This window comes from Zootermopsis nevadensis, unplaced genomic scaffold (assembly GCF_977971745.1).
Source record: "Zootermopsis nevadensis isolate Lab colony 2312 unplaced genomic scaffold, Znev_1.0 Znev_ptg000005l, whole genome shotgun sequence".
Lineage (NCBI taxonomy): Eukaryota > Metazoa > Arthropoda > Insecta > Blattodea > Termopsidae > Zootermopsis > Zootermopsis nevadensis.
Window position 1 is genome coordinate 5,346,095 of NW_028259137.1, and position 26,622 is coordinate 5,372,716.

The window sequence follows — 26,622 nt, forward strand, 5'->3', positions numbered from 1 at the left end:
TCACAGGCAAAGTTCCCAGTCAGTAAAACATTTTATTCGTTTTAACTGAGTTATCCTCCAGTCACAGTGGCTGGCCGCGTGGTTCGAGGCGTGGGGTCTCGTTCGCTTGGACACTGGGACTCTGGGTTCGAATCCCACTCAAGCCATGGATATCTTTCTGTGCCGTGTTGTCGTGTGTACAGGTAGGGAGGCCGTGCGACTGGCTGATGACTCGTCCAAGGAGTCCAACCAGATGTCTAAATCGATCAAGAAACCTCCACGTAGGAGCGTAAAAGGTTGTATAAGAAACTGGGCCATCCGCAGAATAATTAACCGTGAGTAATTAATATGTTAGATGAAGTTATGGTTTCTGCGTTTTAGCTAGGTATAGGCTGTTTTGAAAATGCGTTGCGCTTTCTTGTCTTCGTCTGTTTCCTGTTTTTTCTCTTTTCCTCCGCTCTCCCGTCATCCCGACATCCGTTTCAGCGCGGATGGACGTTAGTCGTGGCTACGCTCTGCGACTGTAATCTTGAGACTTGCGGGGTGAAGGAGGAAAGATAGCGTCTGTCTTTAACGCTTCGGACTTCCTGCATTCCTTGCAAGTCTCAAGATTACAGTCGCGAACTATACTTGCTCATCAGTGTTTTCGACAGCCGCCCAACACTTCAGCATCCGGCGTCGTTGCTCAGTTCTAGGACTGAGAGCGATCTCGGCCACGGACCGACGCCAGCAAACACGAGCAGGTACGACGAGGGAGGGAGCCGTTTATAAGGACAGTCCTGTTTCCCCGGTACGAACCCAAACAGATTTGCTTGGCAGATTCTAGTGTTGAATCCAGTACCAAAATTTATCGAAAGCTGTTCGGTATTTTTCCATATTGACAAACGCGACTTTAAGGTCAGATGTCGGCGTTTTCCGTAGGCCCGAAACGGAACGGGGGAATATTTAGACGACCGAGCCAGATGTCTGTTTAAGCGTTTCATTCGATTTTTACTTGCTTAAATCATAGAACAGGAATTTTTGTATGCTTCGATCTTCACAGTTGAAGGTCAGTAATTACGATTCTTAGGCCGGTGTAATCTTTTCAAGCATGAATTTCGTGTAAATATTTGAAATTCAGTTTCTGCCTGAATTGAAGCGACTCTTTATTATTGCTGTTTATTCTGACGACCTTACGAAGCCACTAAGTCCGCTGTAGGCGAAGTGCAGAGTTGCTTGATGTTAGGGCAGATGAAACCTCCAACAAAGACGAGGACTCCGGCTCTGACGTATTTATTATATTATTTATTTAGTGTTCTGTCTGACGACAGGTCCATATGAACAGGATCCTTCCATCCTTTTCTCTTCTCGGACTGGGACCTGTTCATATACGTTCTTGGCAGATGATCCAGAAGTGGTTTGCCATTGCCTTCTTCTGTGTGTGAATGGAGTAATTGTTGGGATGCCACGGAGGAAAACTCCGTGTTGCCTAGACCACGGCCTTGCCCAACACAAGTTATAAATTCGAACCCGAGACCCCAGGATTACAAGGCCAGCGTTCTAACCGCTAGACCACCGTGGCTAAGGTCTCTGACGTATATGTAATGATAATATTAAAATGCGTCTGAGAATAGGAGACGGATTTCTACGTGATCAGAATAGGGCGTAGTGGACAGCTGTGATTGGCGGGGAATTTCCTGTCCACCTGAGCGATTACCTTATTCTGGGGCCGACAGTGAACCCAAAACCAAAACATCTTATGCATTTTTTACCGGATGGCGTAGATTCGTTGGGACTACGAAACATGTCAGGACGTCCGCGTTCGGTGTTTTCAGCTGCGGTAAACGCGAGACTACATCGGCTAGCCAAATACAGAACGAAAAGGAATTGTATCTGGAGATACGGTAGAGGACCGCGAAGTGACGTGTCACGTGAAGAGACGGGCGAGGCCCTTGTCCTTACTTCAACTGTTTCTCGTACAGCGAGGCTCCGTTTGGTTTGGCGTACTTCGATTCTGGTCCTGATATATTGAATATTACCTTTCATTTATTTATCCTTGTAGGTTTTATAAGTCCGTTGCTGGCCACTGACAGCGTGCCCGTCGTCTCGTCACACAGGTCACTTCATTTCAACGCCCACCGAGGTGCCTCGCCTTCCTGCCCCTCATTCTCCATCCTTTGCGGTTCTTACGACGGTGAAGATGTTGTTTCGGAGAAACGTGTCGCCTCCATATTCAGGGTTGAGGTTGATTTTATCCGCAACCCAGAAGACGGATTTATCAGGTAGTCGTCTAGGCCTTCTGCACGAAAGAATGTTTGGTGCGTGCAGCGAAGTCTGCATTTAGGCTGTTGAAATTTGAATATGTACGTCGTAACTGGTTCTTTAAAAGTGCCGAACTCTGTGTAGTTCCGAAGGCAGACTAAAGTGAGCGCTGCTGCTCGGCTGAGGACTCAGGAGGAGGATCTGCGCTGTAAACAGTTTCCATCGCCTTCATAATCGACGGTCTGCAATTCAGAGCCTTCTCGACCCTAAAAGGTTAGCTGCAGTCGCAGGTGGCAGACCATTAAAACTGATGCGGAGGGCGAGATGGCTTCTTTCCACACGTTTCAAGAGGTCAGACACCAAACAAAAACACAATGAAGAATCGGAAACGAAATACAAGGCGCGGTCCAGGCGAAGACGTCAGGATAAAGAGATGTCGTGAAGATGGATTCAGACAAATGGTTCCACGAGATGAACAGGACGAAGGCGTGAATGAGACATGCGACTGCAACAGACAGACGACCTGACGTTAGACGACGGATGGTTCGACGTCTCACGGGGGGGCGGCGACCAGACTCGGAGCCAGCTTCTGCGACACGAGACACGCGTTTCTATAAACGAGGTCACGGAGACCGAGCGGTGACGTATCAGTTGTGTTTGGTTTTAAGGAAATGCAACTACGAAACTCCGTTAGTGGCACGTGAGGGATTGAATCCGAAACCGGCGTTAAACGTTTCTGGCCTTAACGTTGTGTAATTCGTTAATTTGTTACTCAGTCTCCTATTCGAAGTGTACATTTGTGAGCGACCAGCCCACTGCCTCTGCACAATTTCTACTCAGTCCTAATTTGACTGCCAGAGCCATCTAGTAGTGAATCAGGAGAGACCTGGGTGAGAAATGGCTGCTGAATTTTGCTTACGAAACATCTCGTATCATGCTCGTAAGCAGTACAGCACATTGCTGTGCCTTAATATTCATTTGTTGGTCAATATATTTACCGGCTTCCAGTCCTACACGTCTTATGTTGTTAACGTTGTTATTAGGTAATGCAAATTTATGATTGTAAAATACGGGAATTTTTTCTTTGGTTGGTATTTAGTCAGAGGTGTAGTTATTAGAAAATGCTATTGTGAAATACGTCCAAATTTGTAATATAATTCTTTTATATTTCTGTTAAAAGCCTTGGAAATAAGTGACGTGATGTAATTTTTCTCTAGTTGTGCCTAAATCTAAAAGTAAGAGGGGGTGAGGATGGACACAGAAATGCGTCCATTATTAGGCGTGTATCATAGCCCATTGATCAGATCGGAGACCCTTGTGTATTGACCGGGTATCGAAACCGAATTCTTGCGATAGTCTCGCTGTTTCGAAGGAAGTCGACGTCTGCTCTCTGCTTTAACGCCGCCCGTGGGCAGGCGACTTGTTGAGTCTCCTCACGTTCCTCGCCTCATGTAGGAATTAAGGCTCATTCATTCCGGACTCCCGCTCTTCGTGATTACCGTAATTGTCACGGGAGCACGAAACTAATCCTCTTCTTTGTTCTGCATTCCAACCAAATTACATTTTCAGTTTGTATTTTTATTGCGGGCAGATTTTACAACTCGCTTTCCCAATTTGTTCTGGTTGTCGTGGTAATTATCCGGTCGCCTCCCTCTGGCCGTTTGGTTTGTTGGCGTTGGTACCTTCAGACTCCCATCCGATGTTCTCTGTCGTCGAGGTTGTGAACATTCAGCCCGCCTCCAGGGCGGCTGACACTCGTGTGAGTCCGACAGAGGACCGACCGCGCTGTGTGAACTGCTTCAGAGCGAACGTCGGTTCCTTCGCACCAGGGGCTCTGCCCCCCGCTCGCGTCCCTCTCTGGGTGGTTGTCATCCTTCTCTGCTTTCCCCCTTCTTGAAAAAATGAGGGGAATTAACAGTTCGACTTTTGGCATCAGAGAGTATCAGAACAAATGTCTTTCGATATCGTTTCATTACTTACTTCCTTGCTCCATGGAGGCTAGTCCTTCCTGAGAAGCTGACGGTCGCTCAGCAACTCAAGAAATTCCCAACATTTTATGGAACCCGAAGGATCATTACCGAGTTCAAAACCGTCAGCCACTGGTCCCTATCCTGAGCCAGATTAATCCAGTCCATACCACTCCATCTAAGATCCACTTTAATATTATCCCCTCCACCTACGTCTAGGTCTTCCTACTCACCAAAACCCTGTGTGCATGCTTCTCTCCCATGCGGTCTACGTGCCCTGCCCATCTCATGGTCCTTTGACTTCATCACTCTAATTATATTTGGCGAGTACAACTTTAATAAGCGTAACAAGTTTCAAGCGTCTTTCCATTACCTGCACAATTATTGTCATCACAGACGGCACACAGTTCTCTGTTCGAAGCCCGTACAGTGGCTTGTCTGTAATTCATGTCCATAAAATTACTGTATCAACTCCAGCTAAAACATCACCGACTGCAGAGTATCGTACTGTCTCGATCATCAACCCTGAAGATGGAGGCATTATGTTCCTCCGAAACGGTATCTTCCCGTGAGTCCGCGCGGCGTCACAATCCAGGAGATCGGCACCAACGAAAGAAAACTGGACTTACGAATGCAGCGAAATTATAACAAGGATTAAGCGAAAATTTTTTTGTAACATCAGAAGGGAAAAGGTCACAGCACAGCATCTCAACTCCCTCGGATCTCTGGCCCTCTGTGTCATTGCTCTCGCACGAGTGTGAATAATGGACATCCCTGCATATTAAATTCGTCTGTGTATTTCGGGACTGGTCGGCCGCGCATGCGTGTTGTAAGCTGGACTATAAATGTTCTGCTGGAATATCGATGTCCTCTGGAGTGGGTAATTCTCGGTCTGCTTCCCCGTCGCTTAGTTTCAACTCCGACCAGCGAAATTAATTGTTTATCTGATGTAACGCGGATGCTGCAGCCAGCTTCTGGATTTTCTGTCTGGACCGACGCCGTTCACGGGGCCGTCCCGCTACACGCCATGTAGGAGCTTAGGGGGAGAGACGGTATAGCTCCTACTCATTCTTAACCTCGGCACTAGATGGGGTGAGTGGTCGGCGTCACGCCCCGGCCGGCTTTACACCCGGGGGAATAGACCTCGGTACCCATCGGATAGGAGGATGGGTGGGCTCTAACGCCAGTCTGGACGTAGGGGCTAGAAGGAAAATCCTCTGCCCCCGTCGAGGATCGAACCCCGGTCGTCCAGCCCGTAGCTAGTCACTGTACTGACTGAGCTATCCCGGCTCCAAAATAATAAAATATTTTACTAAATTTACATATTAGCGGGTGAGTAAATCATTTTACGTAGATGTGACACTTGGCCTATCAGCTCAAGCCTAAGTGGATTCGCAGGTCCTGAGGAAAATATTGGAACACGAGAGGAAAGGAGAGGGGAATTATGGATGAGAGCGGCATAATGCCCAGTCTTCGGTAGATATTTTAAAATACGCGCGGGACTGCCAGCTGGTCGGTGGCGCGCTGTTGTGAACGCGGTCATGAACGCGAGGCCCGATTTCTTTAGCAACCGAACGAGTGTCAACTTTTATAGGACTAGCCACAAGTTGATGACGTCATCACCAGAGTTTTAACCAGATCGAAGCAATAAATGCCCTTTTTTCCCACGGGGAAGTCGACTGAAATGTTCGGATCATCTGCGCTCCGGTATCTGCTGCTCCGGGCACGCGTCAGACGAAATCGAGTCCTGAACTGTCCTTTGCACGTGCGTGAAATAGAATGTGCCTGAGAATCGGAGCGTAGGGAAGTTGATCTGGGTTCACGAGTCGTGTCTCGTAACTTCCACCCTCAAAGACAATAATTGCCGTGCGTTCGTTTAGATTACTCACTCGCCCAACCCTGGAGCTTTATTGACCGCGTTGGTCCGCTAACAGGCGGCATCCGTCTTCAGGATTTGACAAATCTGAGAGGAAAACAACAAATCCTTATCAGGAAAGCAGAAACACGTCGACACACATTTCCCCTTGTCGGTGGACTTCTCATTAGAATGTATTTTCCTCGTCTATCTCTGCTCCTTAGTTCTTTTCTATGACAGATTTTATAAAAAAAAGAAAAAGAGATTAGAGCGTTGAAGATGTTTTAGTCTTCTGGGGAATAACGCCATGAAGATGGCAGCTGTATATTCTTCCGAAACATCGGTCTCTACTTGCAAGTTCACACGACACTGCAAGCTAGCTAGAAGTCCAACGTCCGCTTAAAGAGAACAGATACTGTAAAAGATAAGTAAGTCCTTGTTGAAGCTAGTAGTCGCTCAGCTGGTCGGGACATTCTCTGACTTTTATTTAACCAGAATATACACGTACCGCGACAGGGCTCCATTCTGAGCCAGATGAATATATTCCACCCCATTTTATATTTCATCTTCAACAAGGTCCTTCAGGGTTTCTGACCGTAATTTATATGCATTTTCCCCCCTGTTTTGTGCGTGCAGAATGGGCATATGGGCCACAGATTTCGTAGGGGCTGGGAGGCATCCGTGGAAGTTACTTCCCTGCGTGCAGCTAGGACGAAGTCGCGTGTCCTTCGGGCCATTGACGCAAGGAAGGACCGCGCATTCGGAATGAACGTGCGCGACATTCTAACAGCTCTTGTTCTGTGACAGTGGATGATTTACGTTGGCAGAGACGAGATGCGGTGTTTAATAAGACGACGTTTAATTGAATTGTGCTGGAAGGTTAATGTTGTCACTCTTAAGGCTAGGGGAAGACGGATGCCAGCAAATGCGAGTGTGATAAATGAATTGTCTCGTCTTGGTTCTGCGTCGCGAATTTTTGGGGCCGACAGAATTCTGGCACAGGTGGTTTTATTTGGACGTTTCGGTGCAATGTGCATTCTGTGGCCACAGTTTTGTCAAGAGATGTTGTCTCACGAACATTGCGTTCGCTTTCTGATCGTGATGTTGATACGAGGTGCGATCGGAAAGTTTCCAGACTGTGATGTTACTGAAAATCACCTCGCAGGCTGTGGACCGCAGCACGTCTTAGAAACGTCGTGAATAATCAGCGTTCCTCTTCAAAACTGCGACTCAAATCTCTTCTACACGATGAAGTCATAAATGATGTAATATTCACCCGTTTTTAGCGGCTAATTTTCCGACAAATGACATAGACACTGTCAGGATTTAATGCGATGGGCTCGTGTTTTAATGTTTGTGTACAGGATTTGTTGCCGGACGGTTTTCGACAATCGATCGCAGTCGAAATTAGAGTACAGTCTCATTAACAATTTTTCATACAGCTGTATTTGTCAGACGCGAATCGCAAGTAATTTTGATTTTGGTTTAACGTGGTCTTGCAAGCCTCTCCATCACTTAGTGCAAAATTTTGTAGGAAATTAATATCTTTATTTTCAGAAGCAATTGAAACTTGCAATGCCAGATTTCGGTAGACGTCAGATGTGTGTCGTTTTTTAACCGATCGTTCCTGGTCCATTCTTCCACAGTTTCAGTTCGTTGCAAGACGTCGTGTTTTCTTTTTTTAACACTGGGCACTGATTGCTGGCTGATACTGGTAATTTATTACAAACATTTACCGCGTGTATGAATTGTGACTTTTTTTTCGTGCTTACGAAACGTCAGAAGACGCGTGGCGTTTCAAATCGTCGCCTTTTTTCACCGTTCCTGTGTGAGTAAAATCTCGTTCGTCGTTATCAGACAGAATTTGGCGTGCACTCTTCACCCCTTCCGTGTAGCAATGGCTCCTTCAGCAGCGAGATTATCTCTGTTACGGTGGGACTCGCTTATCTCCGCGGAAGAGAGGAAATATTTGTTCAGGTCGGTTGTTCGTGCCCTAAGACGACGCTCAAGAAACATGTGATAGTACGAGGGAAATCTTGCCTCGGTAGTCACACATTTCTTATCTTAATTCTTCTTAAGCCAAAACACTGATTTGTCCACGTGTTTCGAATTGGATGTATTAAGAGAATATTGTCCGAAAGGCAGCTTCACTTCGTAAGTCTTGAGGGTACGAGGGTTGTAGAGCCGGTTTGGATGTTGGGACAAAGAGAAAAGTCCTTGTTCTTGACGGGAATAGAACCCCAGACGTCCAGCCAGTGGCCATCTAGTCTGAGGTACCAACTTCAGCAAAAGAAGGAAATAATTTATAACTAGGAATTCTTTTAGAACGACGCTGTATGTAAGGGTTTGTGTTATTTTAAGAGTTTGTAATTTTTCGAGGACTGTTAATTGAAACACAAGACCCGTACGTAATCCGTCTGTAATCCGAACACTGATCTTGTGTCGTTTGCGTCTGAAATAAAGCATGTTCGTTGTACAACATAAATTCCGCGTCGTGCCCTGTTCCCGTGTTCGTGGACTCTGCGTATGGGCAGTCAGAGACCCGTAATAAAGTTCTTCCTGGTCTGCGAGCCAGAAGACAATCCCAGTTGACCTCTGTGGCCAAATTAATATTTTAGGGCCTAATCAGATAAACGCTTCAGGTGTAAGTATAAATTTATTTGCAAGGGACTGTATTGTCGGATCGAACCCTGGCACACACACGAACGTTGTGATGACGTCATTAATTTAATCTCTTCAGGAGTGGACGCCAGAGTGGTCGAAGGGCGCGGAGGAGGGGGGAGGTGAGTCTGAGTGCCCCTCTGTGTGAACACTTTTCACCCAACAATGGATCCCATCAGCTTCTAATTCTCGTGGCACAATGGCTGTGCTCCGGTTGCTGGGGGACACTGGATTGTTCTGTGCCCCCCCCCCCCCCCCCGCGGCCCAACTTGTCATGGAATCTCTTGGTCGTGTACGTCGCCTCGTTCTTTCATCGAACACAGCATTTTACTGGGAGCGTACGTGCGCCTGTACGAACGCAACACGTCTTAACTCTGTAAGCTGTTTCCGAACTGATTCAGATAACGCCATAAAAATAATTCCTCTCATAAGTTTCATTTTCTTATATATATATTTTTTTTAATTTTATTAAAAGTTTATGTAATACGTATGAATAAACCCATCACTTACTACACAGTGTAAATCACTGCATTGTTTACATCGAGAATAAACTTTTATTCGCAAACGTTGCAAAGAAAACTGAGGAAGAACACGAACGTTTATAATTCAGTACACACGAAGGTAATTTTCTCGTCGGGACGTTTTGCAGCCTGGTGCTCAGGAAACATCAACGCTTAGCCATTGGGAAACAGGCAACGACAAACCCGGCTTGATGAAGACGGTTGTCTCGTACAAGTTCATGAACGTTTCAGAGGTCCTTGCTGCTTCCATCATCAGGGCTTAAACTTATTGCCGCCTTTCTTCGGCTTGTGTCTGCGCGTGTCTTTCTGAATACGGAACTACAGCGCGGGTGTCGGGAGAGAGTTTCAGTACCCGCGTTAAATTGCCATCCGGAACGGATAGGCACTTCAAGAAGGAGAAAACATTGGGGGGGGGGGGGGGTGCATGATGGAACCCGCGGTTATGCCTGGTGTGTCCACTGAGTTGTTCTTACCTTCAGCCGTCAAATTCCCCTGTTGTAACCTCGATCCCAAAGGTTTTGCTCGTTGCTCGGACGGATTTAGGTCTCACACCCTACTCAAAACAGAAGCAGTCCATGACAACGCCTCAGAATTTAAATCGTATCAGAAGATTTTGACGGGCGTTCTGTACAGTCGTCTTTTTCTTTGTCGAGTATGTGGGTTCTTTCCAGTTATTTGGTGATACGCGAGCAGAAAGATTTTCGATCGACATTGGCTTCTCTCTCTCTCTGGAAGCCGACCGGAGACTGAACGCCGTTTAATTGACAGATAAACAAAGGCGCAGAGCACCGAACCGCTGTCAATTCTCGCAGGTTTTATGGCTGGCAACTAACATACGCGCGGTTGCTATGGGGGCACAGCCTGCGATATCCAATTCTGCCTACATTCACTAAAGTTATTTTTTGAACGTGTCTCTGAAATAGGTCATTTCGTCGAAGCTGGCTGGATGCAGTTGGGGTGTATCTGGACTCAGGATGTCAGAATTAATTTTATTTTGCTTGGCGTCGCATCAAATGGAGCTAACACTTCATTAAAAAAATTTCAGGGCGAAGCCTTGCAGACACCCATCTGCTTGAAATCTGCTTCCGAATTTTCGGTCATTATATCGAAATGAAACCTTTAATGAAAATGTCATAAAACAGTCTTATCGTTCGTGACTGTACCTTCCGGCCCAAACATCTTCATTGCTTCATTTTACGTTTCAAATTGTCTATAATAATAATTTTAGGCATTCGCGTGGGGCGGAGATCGAAATTCAGCTACGTCCATAATCGAGACTGGCAAATGTATTTATCGATTGGCTTTAAATTCAGCGCCTTTAGATTGGTCATGTTGGTACTCAGCTTTAGATCAAGATGGCGTGTCGAAAGAGTTCCGTTTTAAATCTGCCGGCAAAGAAACGAGATTTCTGGTGTTTCTCTTGTGTTTTGGGGGCGACAGTTCATCAGCATTTGCAGTCTACAATATGTGGTAACTTTATTGAAACATATATCCAGTGAAGACTTCAGAGGTAAGTCGTAATTATTGCTAATTGCTAGGATCAGCGTTTTAGATTTTGGTCTGGGAAACAAGTGGAGCCATCTTTTGGTTATATCGCGTACCTGGTTTGTGTGTGAACTGTGCAGAGCAAAATAGCACTATGTATCTCCTTTGCCAGTCGATTTATTTACGTTCCAGTGATGGTTTCATGTCTCTTAAACTTTATTCTGAAGTAGCTACCTTTCAATATATTTTGAACTTGATATCTTAGTATGTTTTTACTTTGTTATTTATATGAAGGAGCTGTTTTTAATTGCAATATTGTGTTTAGCTCCTTTGTGCCTATTATGTTGGTATAATCGTGATAAATGGCATGTTCTGTATTATTTATTGGTAAACATAATAGCTCTTTATGATAAGAATGACAAAGTCTGGCTTATTTTTAATGCCTAGGTAAGATTGTTTGCATAAGTAACTGAAAATTTCATCTCACACAAAGCATGCACTTATTTGAATGTCGCTGCTAGTCGTGCATCGGTCCAGTCTTCGTGCGCACGCAAGACGGTGGTGCCCTCAATGCTGGTCCTAATAATTAAAATGGCTTTATCGCGTCTTGTCGTAATGGATGACAGACAATTGCTTGTTCCTATTTATAGCAAAGGTCATCTGTAACGCGTTATTGTAGTGCCATGTATTTTGTTAATCAAAGGATTCCATGTTGAAATTCTGATCTGCTGAAGGCGTTTGCCAACAAATCGGTCGTACAAGCAAACGGAAAAGATGTTCGTTCACCTTGTAAACAATTAAGGAATCTACTGCAGGTTATAGGATTTCCGTCTTGTCTTTTCTTCGATAATATTTTGATATGCGGGTTTTAACTCTTTTTTTCCCAGGAAATATAAACAAGGCGACTGGAATGAAGGCAGTTCCTTAGTGTTTATTGATGTCAAAGTGCGCTGTCAACATGTTTGTTTGTTTGTTAGTGTGTCGTCCGATGTTCCAGAACGCATTAATGGGCTTCGTAACTGACTATTTGTTTTCGTTTCTTGGATGTAATTGGTTAAACAAGGTCACGGCCAACTTTATGTTCGTAATTTGGTTTTGTGAGGAGTGCTTCGGGCGTCGTGCCCCCTGAAAATGTGTGTACTCGTTTAATTTAGTAAGAAATATCTGATTCGCCAGTTCTTCTTAGGAGGAGGCCTTCGGTTGGACTTCGAGATTCGTGGATATTACTAAAGCGAATTACGCAAGTACATATTTTGCCCAAGAATAAATACGCGCTGCCACTGACAGCCGAAGGTCAGGCGTGAGGCGGAATTTGCAAAACCCTGTATCAGTTAATCAGATTGTTTCCAGAGTTAATATGAGACTCGAAGCCACGTTCATTGATATATTCCTAATTTAACGAGTGTCTTGATAAATCATAGAATGGAATAGAAGTTTCTGTTCTTATTTTAACAAAAGTGACTATTGCAAACTCTTCTATTTTAATATTGTAGTCACTAACAGCAAGTCGAGTTGTTTACTAACAGTAACGAATAGACGATAAGGCAGTGCGTAGTTACAATCTGTTCACCCGCCACTAACACCGACTCATTGTGCAGTATAAAAATCCACTTTCGTTTTTGATGTTAACTTTTTTCGGGATGTAACTTCCGAACCACGTGGCAACCCTCGATCCCCGGTCTGGACGCAGCTGTCGTTATGGGGCGAATTCAGATCTTCAAATAAAGAATTTGGTCCCTTCTTGTCTTCACCGGGGCACCAACTGCTTGTCCTGTTACAAGTGTAAAAATATTTAATGTTTATAACACGTGATGATCGTCTTCGTATTTGTATCGTTGTCGGCTGACGTCATCGTATTCGCTGCACACCGGTAATGCCAACTGTAGCGAAGCTAGCTTCTCTTGCCATCTACCGGCGATTTGTAGGAACTTTCGTCGACGGAATTTTCTTAACCTTCCGTAGATGGTACCACGCGTTTGACTTTGATGAACTCTCGGATTCTGTAATGGCGATTAATTTGATTGGCCAAGCGACTAATAGCTTCTCAAACAGCTGTCGGGCGTAATTGTATTTGATGCCAAATCACAGTACACGGAAAGTACAGTCCACTCTTTCAGCATTGTTTACAAAAATTTTACCTACAGATTAATGTATCATTGGAAATTTAGACTGTTCATTAACACTTTTGGTGTTTTATGGGGGCAATGACACCGCGCGTGCTGTCTCCATCTTGAGCCCTGAAGATGGACACATATTGGTTCGCAGAAACGTTTGTGCCTGCCTACAATTATATATGGCGTTTCTACCCAGAAGACCAACTTCGCCATCTTGTCTGCCGTCCAATAAGGCTTCAGAAATTGTTTCTGCGATACCTCGCACTTTATAAATTAGAAGTCGATTCGCGTCGGACAGGAGCCAGTTTGTGCACCCCTACCTTGCTTCTTCCTGCAGTCCTGAAACTTTTCACCAATCGCATTGGCGACGTCAGAGTTCAAGGTCATCCGATTGTAATCCCAATTGACTGACGTCCTTAAGAATTAATTACTCTCGCAGGCGACGGTATTGAAGTGAGATTTGTTCCGAATGTAATAAAAGGGTCTTAGATATTACGTTGCTGTCTTCCTGCCCGCGGTTACACGGAGGCCCCCGCCCCCCTCGCTGAGAATAAGAACAATAATTTTTTTAAAAACGTGATATGCTGTTTCCGTTTAGAAGGTAAGATCTTTTTACTGATTTTTGATTTCCGTAATTTTATCTTCTGTTACTGATAGTTATACTCCTCCCCCGATATTGTCAGGGTGATTAAGTCGAGAAGAATGAGATGGGCTAGGCATGTAGCGCGCGTGGATGGGACAAGAGGTGTGCACCGGGTACTGGTTGGGAAGCCTGAGGGGAAGAGACCTCTGGAGAGACCTAGACGTAGATGGGAGGATAATCTCAGGCGGGATCTATGGGAGATAGGAGTTGAAGGAGACTGGATTTTGTTGGTCCGGTGGAGGGCTTTGGTTAGTTCGGTGATGAACCTTCGGGTCCCCTAAGCCATCTGGTTGGTTGGGTCCACTATTTGGGAAGCCTGAGGGGAAGAGACCTCTGGGGAGACCTAGACGTAGATGGGAGGATAATCTCAGGCGGGATCTATGGGAGATAGGAGTTGAAGGAGACTGGATTTTGTTGGTCCGGTGGAGGGCTTTGGTTAGTTCGGTGATGAACCTTCGGGTCCCCTAAGCCATCTGGTTGGTTGGGTCCACTATTTGGGAAGCCTGAGGGGAAGAGACCTCTGGAGAGACCTAGACGTAGATGGGAGGATAATCTCAGGCGGGATCTATGGGAGATAGGAGTTGAAGGAGACTGGATTTTGTTGGTCCGGTGGAGGGCTTTGGTTAGTTCGGTGATGAACCTTCGGGTCCCCTAAGCCATCTGGTTGGTTGGGTCCACTATTTGGGAAGCCTGAGGGGAAGAGACCTCTGGGGAGACCTAGACGTAGATGGGAGGATAATCTCAGGCGGGATCTATGGGAGATAGGAGTTGAAGGAGACTGGATTTTGTTGGCCCAGGACAGGGTCTGGTGGAGGGCTTTGGTTAATTCGGTGATGAACCTTCGGGTTCCGTAAGCCATCTACTTAGTTAGTTACTGATACTTTCAATTTTTCTGTGCAGAATTGGTTCTTATTCAGTTAAATGCATTCCAGTTCCACTCTTGGTTTTATATCTCACGAAGCTCGTGGCTTAACGTTTAGTATAATGAAGTGTCCTTGTTGCACGTGACCCTGCGTAATGCGACGCGTGTTAGTTGTCGGTGTCAGTAACGAACCTTGGGGGGGGGGGGGGGGACTAAGCACTTTGAATCCATAGATTTTGTTCGCCTCCGGCGCGTGGCCTCGTCTTAATCTGCAACTCATTTTCCCTGTCTTTCGCTACAGATTCGGAACTCAGTTCACTTCTGTCGGCGTGCAGTAACCCACTTCCAGTTAACGATTGCTTATAGACCGATACTTCAATGCGAAGTTTTGTCCAAACTCAACAGCATCGCCTTCCATCTCAAGGGTACTAGTAGAGAAATGTTAAGTCGGTGTTTTAGAAATAATACGGGGCAAAGATAAATTGACTTCATTTGCAGACGAAATTCTCTCCGCGTTTTCGTAAGATCCGCATCTTCTTAGGCCTGGACGTATTTCACAGCGATCTTTTGAAACGCTGAGAGTGGGCCTCTCTTTTACGTAAACTGCAAGGAACGCCGTTCATGCATTCAGTTCGTACTTTGTATTGTTCATGCGTCTGCTGGCTGTGTTCATTGAACAAGACGGGGTCTGAGCGTTGAATATTCATCGCGATGCCATAATAGAACCTGCAAAGAATTAATTTGTATTCAAAGGCTTCATTTCGATGTTGTTGAGTGGTTATGAATAATTTCGTTCGCTTGTGGTGAGAGAACGCGCTAATTAAGGTTCTTATTTCGATGATTGAATCCTGAGTTCGCTGCCGATGGATTTAGTCTACTGTGTGTAAGGATTTGGAAGGAGTCTGTCGCTACCTGCTTCAAGGTGGTCTCTGTAGCGCTGTGCTGGCATTCGCTTGGGGCGACTACGGAAGGGGACAAAAACACACCCGTTGTCACAGAATAGAATACACTTTCCGCCATTTATATTTTCCCCCGAAAGAAGGGTGGAGGATCTGGACAGGTTGGCGCAAGTAGACATAACTGCTGATATAGCGTCATCAAATGTCGTGGCCTCGCTCTAGTTTTTCGTCGCATTCTTCAGAAGTGCAACTTTTTTGGGGATTTAGTGTCCGTCACAAAAAAGTACCTGAACACTTGAGATATTCTGACTGTTGATGGGAAGTTTATATATGAGATTAAGTTTAAGAAAATAAATTTTAATTACTACAGACTGAAATTAATTAATGTACGGAAGGCCCACTTCTAAGTCCGCGTGCAGATTAAAGCATTGTCAAAAACGTCTTAGATGGCAGGCGACGACGTGTAGCTGAAAGGAGCGGAATTTAGCTTTAATTGCAAAACCAACGAAACGTCTGTCTGTCTGTCTGTCTGTCACGAATTTCTCCTCATATATATTAAAAGCAAGATCACAAACCCAGATTCTCGTGCTCATCAGTACGCAGAAATACCGGCTTGCTATCCATGGTCATTAGTTTCGGGTCAGACCGAAGTACTTGGTACCGGCTGAGATTAGCGCCTAACCCAATCCTGGAGGCCTTCAGCTTGAGTGATGTACACCCCCTCCCCCCTTCCAAAGCGATCACAACACTTCTGAGTTCAAATCCCAGAGAGGAAAAGACTTGCTGTCCCACTATACGCCATGTAGGCGCTTGGGGGGTGAGGCGGTATAGCTCCTCATTCTTGACCTCGGCACTGGATGGTGGTGAGTGGTCAGCGCCACGCCCTGGTCACACTTTACCCCAGGCGGATGGACCTCGGTACCCAACGGAGAGAAAATGCATAGTGTTCACGCCGATTAAAATGTTGTTATGTTCCGCGTTGGGGGCTTACAGCTTTCTAGACATCCGTAATGCTATTTTGCTGCCTGGTTCGATTATTAATCATATACTGTTATTCCCTTCTTATACTGATATAAATATAATTTTCATTGTTCATGGTGATATTTCATACATTTTCATAATAAAATTAACTAACCCCCTCGAGCTGTTTATGTGTCTGTTAGTTGGTTAAAATTGTGTGCTGGGTTGATAAACTAATGGGCGAGACACACGGACACACGCTGATTGCAGTTGTACGTGCGCGGTTAGGTTTGGTTAGGTTAGGTTAGGTATGTTTGGTTAGGTTAGGTTAGTTAAGGTTAGGTCAGGTTAGTTAAGGTTAGGTTAGGTTATATTTGGTTAGGTTAGGTTAGTTAAGGTTAGGTCAGGTTAGTTAAGGTTAGGTTAGTTAAAGTTAGGTTAGGTTATATTTGGTTAGGTTAGGTTAGTTAAGGTTAGGTCAGGTTAGTTAAGGTTAGGTTATGTTAGGTTAGTTAATGTTAGGTCAGGTTAGTTAAGGTTAGGTTATGTTAGGTTTGGTTAGGTTAGTTAAGGTTAGGTCAGGTTAGTTAAGGTTAGGTTATGTTTGGTTTGGTTAGTTAAGGTTAGGTCAGGTTAGTTAAGGTTAGGTTGTCAGTTTGATTGCTGCTTCCTGGTCTAAGGTTGCGGCTTCAATGCCCAGCTAATTGTTCATCTTTGACAGCCATGTTGGAGGGTGATAATACTGGGGAGTCATGAAACGCTTGATTTTGTATCTCACGTTATACACGTCTGTTTCGTATGAAGTTGTGGCGTTTTAAGAATATTGTTACGTATGGCGTGATCGATTTTTAGAAATAAATACGTGTTTCTTGTTTCTGAAGAAGTCATCTGTAAACAGTCACACAGCATGTTTAACATTTTCTGAACAGTGGACAAAATTACAGTCATTATAAACATGATACAGTATGACATTAACATACAACATACATTCAGACCAGCTGAAAGTAACATTTTCTTTTTTTACAAATATGTTTCTCTTACATTATTGATTTCATCAGATTTCTGTCCAGTGTAGAGACGCTCCTGGGCAGTCACATTCCTTGTGTTACTGCGTAGGCGTGTCTGTTTGTTTGGTTTTTACAAACATTAGGGGCTTGATGAAGGCAGGGAACAGCTTGCTCCTACAATTATTTTATGTTTGAAGTCCATTTGTGAGTATGACTAGCAAATAACATGAAGTCTGCCCTCTGCGTACAGCAGTGATTAACAAACACTTCGTTCTCTTGGCATTTATTCGGAATTGTTGGCACACAGATCAGTCATTGTTTTGGGGTTAAAACTGGATAAATTATGTTTAAAAATTGTTCAGTGTGTATTAAGCACTACTGCATGGACGCCAGTTCCTTTCGCCTTTGCAATAAGATGGATTTGTTGTACGTCCCAACTTTAATTATCCTTCCATCTACACCTAGGTCTTCCAAGTTGTCTCTTCCGTTCCATGTTTTCCGGTGTGTTTGTGTCATCCCACGTGATGATGAATAGTTTGAATCTCGGATGCGGTTCAGTGCGTAAATGTGGACTACAAAATGCTTAGGACAGGAGTTACAGACGCGCGGACATTTTATGATTTGTACATTTGTTCATACAGCGAGTAGTTTAATCGAGGTGTTTGCCCTCAGACATCGAAATATTTGTGTTGGCGTTCAACGAGACAGTGGTCTTGTCAGGAGATGCTTAGCTCATGGCTGCATCTACGAAAGAACGTGACTCTGCTGATTTATTTTATCATTATTTACTTCCGTGCTCCGTGGTAGTCCTCAGACTCTGCCATCGAAATTACTGCCGTTCCGGGTGATGTTGAGAAAGAATGCGTTTTATTGGAAGTTAGTTTTGTGATTTAATTAGGTATGTGGAATGAGTCGGAAAGAGATTACAAAATTAATTTTACCTTCAGACTTCTAGCCGAATGTTCCGGTTTGAAAGTTAGGCTAGGACCGTAAGTAAAGCTGCAGGCGCTTGGGGGTGGGGATCTGTCGCGAGTTTCTTCAGTCTTGTCTAAAAGGGAGCTACAGTGAACTGCCAATGTTTTGGTCCCACGCGAGTGTAGTGTCTTGTATGGCAAAGTGTGTCATATAACACATTGGGTCATTTGCACTGTGAATTTCGTGAGATCACAGGAAACAGGTTGAAGTTGTATTTGAGTAAAATTTCGTACGCGTCAAGATTTTCGGTATACGTGTAGTGGCCTGAAGGATTGTGTGAGAGAAGTGTTGTTTTCTGCACTATTGAAAATGCTTCGTGAACAGATTCATGTCTATTCTAACAGGAATCTTAATTCTTGGGATGTAGTTTTCTGTGGTCCAGTTCTAATCCTGGCTTTCCTCGGGACCAGCTCCGCTGGCTGCAGTTGGGATACGATACATTCTTATGGCAGCTGGACCAGACGAACTCTTAGGCTGTGAGGTCCATTTGAACCAGAAATGTGCGTTTGTTTTTAATTCTGTACGCCGTAACAAACGTTCCATAGTAATTTTATTTGCTTTGGTACACTCGGGTTATCATTTATAATTCGTAACTGATTCCTCCACGTTATGACAATGAATAATTAATTGCTACGGCTTCAGTGAAGGCTCTCTGAAATCTCACAAGGCAGTTTAATTACGTGCTTCAGCAATTTAAAACGACCTAAACTGACAGTACCACTCGATGTATGCATTTCCGATATCGATACGGAATTTATTGTTAATAAACATTCCTCGTATATAAGCAGACTCTGTGGCTCCCTCAATGTGACGCATTCATAACGCGCTGTTTAATAAAGATTGAATATGTGGCGTGGGTTCGAGTTTCTTCTCAGGCACTCCAGGTCTTTTGTGCGGACCAAGTGAACATGGCGATGCTGCTGTTCAGCAGTCACGGTCTTCGACGTCGAAGGTGTCCGGGTAGTTCTCTGACGGGGTCCTCATGACGATGTACGAGGACGATGTAGATGAGGGGGTGGCCAGTAAGGGCGTGCCTTGCAGGGATAAGGACAGGGGTAGGGCGGCAGCTCCCGCCATCGCCCCCGCTGGAGTCGAAATCGTGTTCCTGGAGGAGTGGGCCGCTGCAGTGGAAGGTGCCAGCCCCCCCACTGGAGTTCCAGCCGGCCGGCTCTCGCTGACTGACCGGTACCTGCACCAAAAGAGAGATCGGATCAGGGACACCCGTCATTCGCCGCAAGCGACCGACGGCAGTTTTCTCCAAGAACGTCTGTCGCTTTACCTGAGGGGCCTTGCCGACCGGTGACACCTGCACCTCAGCAGCCTGATGAAGGCAGCTCTGAATGTCCTGTTGAACACCGTGTAGATGACGGGGTTGATGGTAGAGGAGACGTATCCCAGCCAGAGGCACGTGTCCACCACGTGGTCTGGAACGTGGCAGTCTGGACACGCGGCGAAGATGATGTTGAGGACGAAGAACGGAGCCCAGCACAGCACGAAGGTGAAGAAGACGAGGCCCAGGACTTTGGACGCCTTTTGTTCCGTGGCTACGGCGTTGGCGGCCAGCGAGCGTCTCTTGTTTCTTCCAGCCACGAATCTGGAAGCAGGAAACTGAAACACTGCCAGTTCATAACAAAGCTTCCTTCCCGCGCGCTCCTGTCGGCATTACTTATAAACAAGTAGCAGGCACAGATGCTGTTAAATAATAAGGCGAGGGCTCAGTGTACGAGGTCCGTGGGGAGGCTCGTCTTGAGCACGGTTTCGTAATTGGTGAGGAATTTTTTAGAGTAGGTAAGCGACTGTTAGCTTCACAACGACTGCAACAGTTCGGTAGGTCTCGCCCAGATACCGGCTGTTCTGAGGTTCTGAATCTCTTGAGACAAATTCTGATACCGCACAGAAAACGGTTCGTGATCGCTTCCTTCCCTATCCTTTCCAGTTCATCGATCACAATGATTCTTTCGTTGAACGTTGAAACTACCTAGTTTATAGTTCGTAGAGTATGAATATTTTTATTTACTGGTGACGTCGAGGGTGCAGTTGGAAAACATTTTTTTTTTTAAATTTTGCTCAGATTCGTCGGTCACCTCTCGTTTCCTATTCTGCCCTGTCATGGGCCCCAAATTCCCACGGATTTGTTTATGGGATTTGGCATTGTACGAATTCATGAACGTCGGTACTGCTAATGTCAGGAAAGGATCGAGAAGAACATGGCTGTATTCTGGATTGCAACGTCGCGTAGTCTGATAGAAGTTTACCGTCGTTTCAGAGGTACTTACTGCCTCCATCATCGGGGAGATTGGTGATGGAGACAGCAAGTACCTCTGAAACGCCAATGAACTTCTACCAGATTACCGGGACGGCCATCTTCGTACTCACCGCCGTGAAAACCTCACATCCAAGAAACGGACCAAGAACTTTAAGGCTTCCGAGGTGGTGAAAATGTGGGTTCAGAGGTCGCGTGGTCTACTTGGTGGTTTCCGACGCGTCGCGTCGCGTCGCGTCCTCCGAAAAGTTGTTAACCGGGGAGGGAGCTCAGCAAACACAAGAGCACGGGTTTTGTCGCAGGGGAAGCAGAAGACGGGCAGAGAGGTCAAGGGTCGTATGTGAGCTCAGCCATGGGCCGGACATGGCTCTCGGGCCGTAGATTTTGTCCTGAGTGTTCTAGAGAAAATGTTTTTTCAGATTCGCTGTTGGGCGGGGTGCCCCGGGGGTCTCGATGGTGGCTGATCCTTGGAACGCCTTTCCGTGTGCGTATCTCGGAAGAAGTAAACGAAGTGAGAAGTATCTTCTCATAAACCGGAGCAGTGATACGACCGTGGTTTGGACTCTGTCCAACTGTCGTCTTGTTTAGGTGTGCTTAACATTAAGCGGTCTTGTGTAAGTCGCTTTCTCCAGCCTCTTTGACGTGTGACGTGGCACAGCAGTTACAAGCTCGCTTGCGGCTGTTTGTTTTTACTTTAATTTAATTTAATTAACAGTTGCTTCGACTCTCGCTGACCGACACTGAGATTTACGTCGCGTGGCGTGTTTAAGAATTGGCTACGTCGAATGTTGAATTGCATTGGTAATCGAAATTGCAGTAATATTTCCCATTTACCGTCATCTTATCACAACTTTGAGCAACTATTCAGGGGTCTTTAAGCCCCTCAGACATGTTTTTTCGAGATTCCGTGCGTGGTCAGTAGATGTTTCTGTACCGGTTCGCTTCGCTTCTCAGTTGTACTGATGTTTATTAACATAGGCTGTAATGTGCATTAACGTACTTCTGTTGTTTTTCAGGTAAGAGTCCTCATTTATTGGTGGGAGCTGGAGTCACGCTGTTGCGGTGAGTAGCCCGAATGAATTTTGATTCACTTGTCTTTATCTTATCTTTCATTGAAATTCAATTTCCGTGATCCGAAAACACTGTGCAGGTGTGTGTTCTTGTGTCCGTTTGTAGGACATTCTTATTCTTCTGCTGGATGGACGTTTTTCTGAGTTACGAATTTACGTACAGGCCGCGTAGAAATGCGTTCATGTCCCCTTCTCCCGGTCAGATTGTGAATTACCTACACGTGGCTCGTTGACAGTTTTTAATAGTTTTCGGCACACTAAAGGTTGCATGTTCTTGGAAACGTGAATGTGGGTTAATACTGATTGTGTCCACGAGGAGGCGTGCAGTTAGTTAGTGCTTTGCGTTGCGGTTAGGACCAGTTGAACTGCCATCAATGGCGACCCGTGACTTAGTAGCACCTAGCTGTCGCTTGCACCGTCCAGTGACGTTTCGGAGGTTCGTCATCGTACATTCTCCCAACCTCTTTCCCTAAGACCCATTTTAACATCATCCACCTGCGCGTAGGTCTTTCGAGTGGCTACTTCCAAATATTTTGTGTGCATTTCTCGTCTCCCCGTGCTACATGCCCCGCCCACCACATCGTCCTCCAATAATGTTTCATGAAGAGTGCGAATGTTGCAGTTTTGTCCCTCTTGTGTTGTCAAAATATTCCCCTCTGTTCATCCCTAGAATTTCTTTAAACCCGGTGTGGCGGCCATCTTAGAAAGCTTAATCAAGATTAATTAATGTCTGCGCTGCTCGTTTACTGACCGCTAGCCTGTCCCCACGTTTTGCAATCACCAGATGGCGGTCAGCGTCGCAGTCAGACACCCCCCACCCCCACCCCCCAACTAAAGGAGCAGACGTCAAGTGAAGAGCGTCTTCTTAATCGTGTTTGTCCTCCGCCATTCTGTGCCTCCCTGATTCTTGTCACTTCCAACTTTCTGATCCGCGTGAAAGCTTTTCCCGTTTCCCCAGTAACGTGCCACTTGGATCCACAGAATTTTCTGAAGTCCGCAGCCCGAGTAACCGAAATTCGAGTATTTTATTGCCAAAAGCAGCTTTTCCTCGTTTAGTGCTGTCGTCTCTGATTGGACTAGATTTTTTTTTAAAGAACGTTTGGGAGTTACCTCAAGTTGAGTGTCGATGGCCCCATGCTGAGATGCAGCTTGAGACTTCTGAGACGGAAGTTTCTGGTTTCCCGCGAGATACTGTCCGGGGTTTGCGTCCCTTGGTCGCACCTCCTCCCCGAAGCGCTGCCTCCCCCATTCACCACGTAGTTTAGCTGTGGGTGCGAGGAGCTGACTCTCACGCCGGTGCTCCTGCAAACAGAACGACCCGCCTTACATTCCGGGTACTGACGAGTACTGACAGACATTCGTAACATCAACAAATAGTACCGAATAGGGGATGACTATCACCTGTTGCCCAGGTAGCTTTAAAATGTCGAGTCATGACCTTGAGACCGCGGTACTCATGCCTCAGCACTGCGGTTGCCAGTAACAAGGACGGTCTGATCTCTAATGTTTCGGAGGAATATCCTGCCTCCTTCTTCAAGGTGGAATATCTTTTGCGCCACCAACTGCCGGCGCAGTGCACTCAGTACTGCCATCTGGTATTGATATCGCTTCCAAAAAGATCCGAGCTTCTATGAACGTGTAAATGTTTCAGAAGTTTTGCGTGCCCAGATGTAACGAAGCTGTCAGTGTTTCGTGCCATCTTCCCCGTGTGTTTTAACATAGCGGAATTTCAGCTTCGTGGTAAGTTCGATAAGTTAAATAAGCGAAGTCGACTGCAGCAAGGAGGAATCGAAAAGTTTGTTTCGATAACTCGCGTGTCCGACGGTGGGTAGTTAAACTAATCTAATACGTAATCGGGCGAAACCAAAGGGAAGTTGGGAGGGATTTAAAATTTGGTTTGAAACACGTCGCACATTTTTTTCCTTCGGTTTAGTAATTTTTGGTAAGGAAACATGTTTAGTTAAAATTTGTAGAAAAGTGACTGGAGGCTCCTTGTTGTTGTCACATCGCCTTCTTGACGTGTTCAAAACGGTTGTCCACGGCCGGAGTTTATGCCAGTCGACGGCAGAGAGCTTTATGAAATTTTAATTCAGTCGTCAAGTGTCTGGAGATTTTTATAAAATCAGAAACTGTTCGTACGATTTAACCGCGCTGTCTGTTACTGTGGCAGACAGCGATGAGCTACGAATGAACACGTTCGTACGTCGGTTTCACAACTCGTTTTGCCATTGCCTGGACACGAGATGTGAGCATCATATTCTTCATTCTCTGTGCACGTTCTGAATAATTTTATACGCGGAATCCCGATGTAAATGAAATTCGGAAATAACTGTCGAATGACTTCATTTCCCATTGAAACTTGTGTGCGTTCCTTTGGCACGTTGTATCTGACCCGCGGTTCTATTTGTAAGCAGTCTATGTCTTCCAATGTTGTGGTACACAATTCCGCTCAATGCACATCTGTTGATCGGTACTGTACCTGACGAGAGAGCGAGACAGCCGAAGCGCCCGTCAGCGGGGATGCAGCAGCGACAAGACAGATTCGCGTCCCGTTCGTGCGACCGAATCTCTGAGGTGGTCGGTCACGTTCCTCTGCGTCTTATCCGTCGTTTAGAAACATAAACTACAGGAGTTTTTTTTCCGACATCTCTCTCTGTGCCCCTGCGAAGTCAGATGTGTCGTTTGTTTTATCTCTGAGTTCATAATGAAAGCGAGACGTCGTTAAATTCTCACGAGGACAGTTTTAATTTTGTCTGTAATTCTGCGGTATACATACAACTTTCTTCTCAGTTCCCTGCTCCCCAAAACGTAAACCACGTCCCGAAATATTCTTCTTCATTATTATTATGAATGGGTGCTTATTGTAAGACGCTATTTTTATATTATTATTATTAGTGTTCTGTCTGACGACAGGTCCATATGAACAGGATCCTTCCATCCTTTTCTCGGACTGGGACCTGTTCATATACGTTCTTGGCAGATGATCCAGAAGTGGTTTGCCATTGCCTTCTTCTGTGTGTGAATGGAGTAATTGTTGGGATGCCACGGAGGAAAACTCCGTGTTGCCTAGACCACGGCCTTGCCCAACACAAGTTATAAATTCGGGCACCGCCGGGAATCGAACCCGAGACCCCAGGATTACAAGGCCAGCGTTCTAACCGCTAGACCACCTCATCTTATTATTATTAGTGTTCTGTCTGACGACAGGTCCATATGAACAGGATCCTTCCATCCTTTTCTCGGACTGGGACCTGTTCATATACGTTCTTGGCAGATGATCCAGAAGTGGTTTGCCATTGCCTTCTTCTGTGTGTGAATGGAGTAATTGTTGGGATGCCACGGAGGAAAACTCCGTGTTGCCTAGACCACGGCCTTGCCCAACACAAGTTATAAATTCGGGCACCGCCGGGAATCGAACCCGAGACCCCAGGATTACAAGGCCAGCGTTCTAACCGCTAGACCACCTCATCTTATTATTATTAGTGTTCTGTCTGACGACAGGTCCATATGAACAGGATCCTTCCATCCTTTTCTCGGACTGGGACCTGTTCATATACGTTCTTGGCAGATGATCCAGAAGTGGTTTGCCATTGCCTTCTTCTGTGTGTGAATGGAGTAATTGTTGGGATGCCACGGAGGAAAACTCCGTGTTGCCTAGACCACGGCCTTGCCCAACACAAGTTATAAATTCGGGCACCGCCGGGAATCGAACCCGAGACCCCAGGATTACAAGGCCAGCGTTCTAACCGCTAGACCACCTCATCTTATTATTATTAGTGTTCTGTCTGACGACAGGTCCATATGAACAGGATCCTTCCATCCTTTTCTCGGACTGGGACCTGTTCATATACGTTCTTGGCAGATGATCCAGAAGTGGTTTGCCATTGCCTTCTTCTGTGTGTGAATGGAGTAATTGTTGGGATGCCACGGAGGAAAACTCCGTGTTGCCTAGACCACGGCCTTGCCCAACACAAGTTATAAATTCGGGCACCGCCGGGAATCGAACCCGAGACCCCAGGATTACAAGGCCAGCGTTCTAACCGCTAGACCACCTCATCTTATTATTATTAGTGTTCTGTCTGACGACAGGTCCATATGAACAGGATCCTTCCATCCTTTTCTCGGACTGGGACCTGTTCATATACGTTCTTGGCAGATGATCCAGAAGTGGTTTGCCATTGCCTTCTTCTGTGTGTGAATGGAGTAATTGTTGGGATGCCACGGAGGAAAACTCCGTGTTGCCTAGACCACGGCCTTGCCCAACACAAGTTATAAATTCGGGCACCGCCGGGAATCGAACCCGAGACCCCACCCAAGGATTACAAGGCCAGCGTTCTAACCGCTAGACCACCGTGGCAGATTGTAAGACGCTACGCTCTTTTAATGTTCTTTGTCGATGTACGTTTCAAAACTTGTCATGAGTTAAACTTGTGGCCCGCGTTAGCCCGTGAACTGTACTAGTACGTACGCTGTTGATTTTGGGTAAAGCCGAGTGGAGCTTCTTCACTCGCGAGACCGACGACGGTTGTGCACGGTCCAACCACTTGCCTGTCAGATCCGCCGCTGGTTCTGTACAGCTGGTGCGACGCCGTGGACGACCTCTGATGGTTGTGGTGGGGTTGTGTCTTGCGGGCAGCGAACCTTCCCCCAAGGCGCCGGAACTCGTCAGACTCAGGGTGCTCTGCCGCGAACCGCGCCTTCTTACGTAGGAGCTGCACCGTCAGCGAATACGTCACGACCATAATGACCATGGGCACGTAGAACGCGACAAGCGACCCGAAGACAAAGAAGGCGCGGTTGTTGATGACGCACGTCCGTGGCTCTGGCATTATGTTCCGCGGGTTGTGCACACCTGTTGGTAAATTAGGCGCCTGCCATTAGCGCGGTCTCATGTCTTGACAGTGTTTCCTGTCGTGCTATATTGCAATCCCTTATGTTTTGCCCCGAACGTTAAAAGAAATAGTTTTTGAGTTACATTTTCCGACTGGCATTGATGTAATCTTAAGACCAGATAGAACAAAAATTGTTGTCATTACAGCAACAGGGGAAAAAAAATTTTTTTTTTTTTTTTTCAAGCAATCCTACACGGTCGACCATTAAGACGCGTCCTAGCTCTTCAG

The 26,622-nt window shown here is 45.9% G+C and overlaps 2 protein-coding genes across 2 annotated transcripts in view; one reads left to right on the forward strand and one right to left on the reverse strand.

Annotated features, from left to right (window-relative positions):
• The window catches only part of Rpn2 (Regulatory particle non-ATPase 2), a 233,167-nt gene that overhangs the window by 132,206 nt on the left and 74,339 nt on the right, over positions 1-26,622 (forward strand). The window lies entirely within an intron of this gene.
• The window catches only part of 5-HT2A (5-hydroxytryptamine receptor 2A), a 40,610-nt gene continuing 31,040 nt past the window's right edge, over positions 17,053-26,622 (reverse strand). Inside the window, exons 3-6 of the mRNA XM_087343421.1 lie at positions 26,051-26,354; positions 22,613-22,804; positions 19,449-19,763; positions 17,053-19,358 (exon numbers count right to left, since the gene is read on the reverse strand). Of these exons, the coding sequence (XP_087199547.1) occupies positions 19,094-19,358; positions 19,449-19,763; positions 22,613-22,804; positions 26,051-26,354 (1,076 nt within the window). The 3' untranslated portion in view covers positions 17,053-19,093. The remainder of the gene's footprint in view (positions 19,359-19,448; positions 19,764-22,612; positions 22,805-26,050; positions 26,355-26,622) is intronic.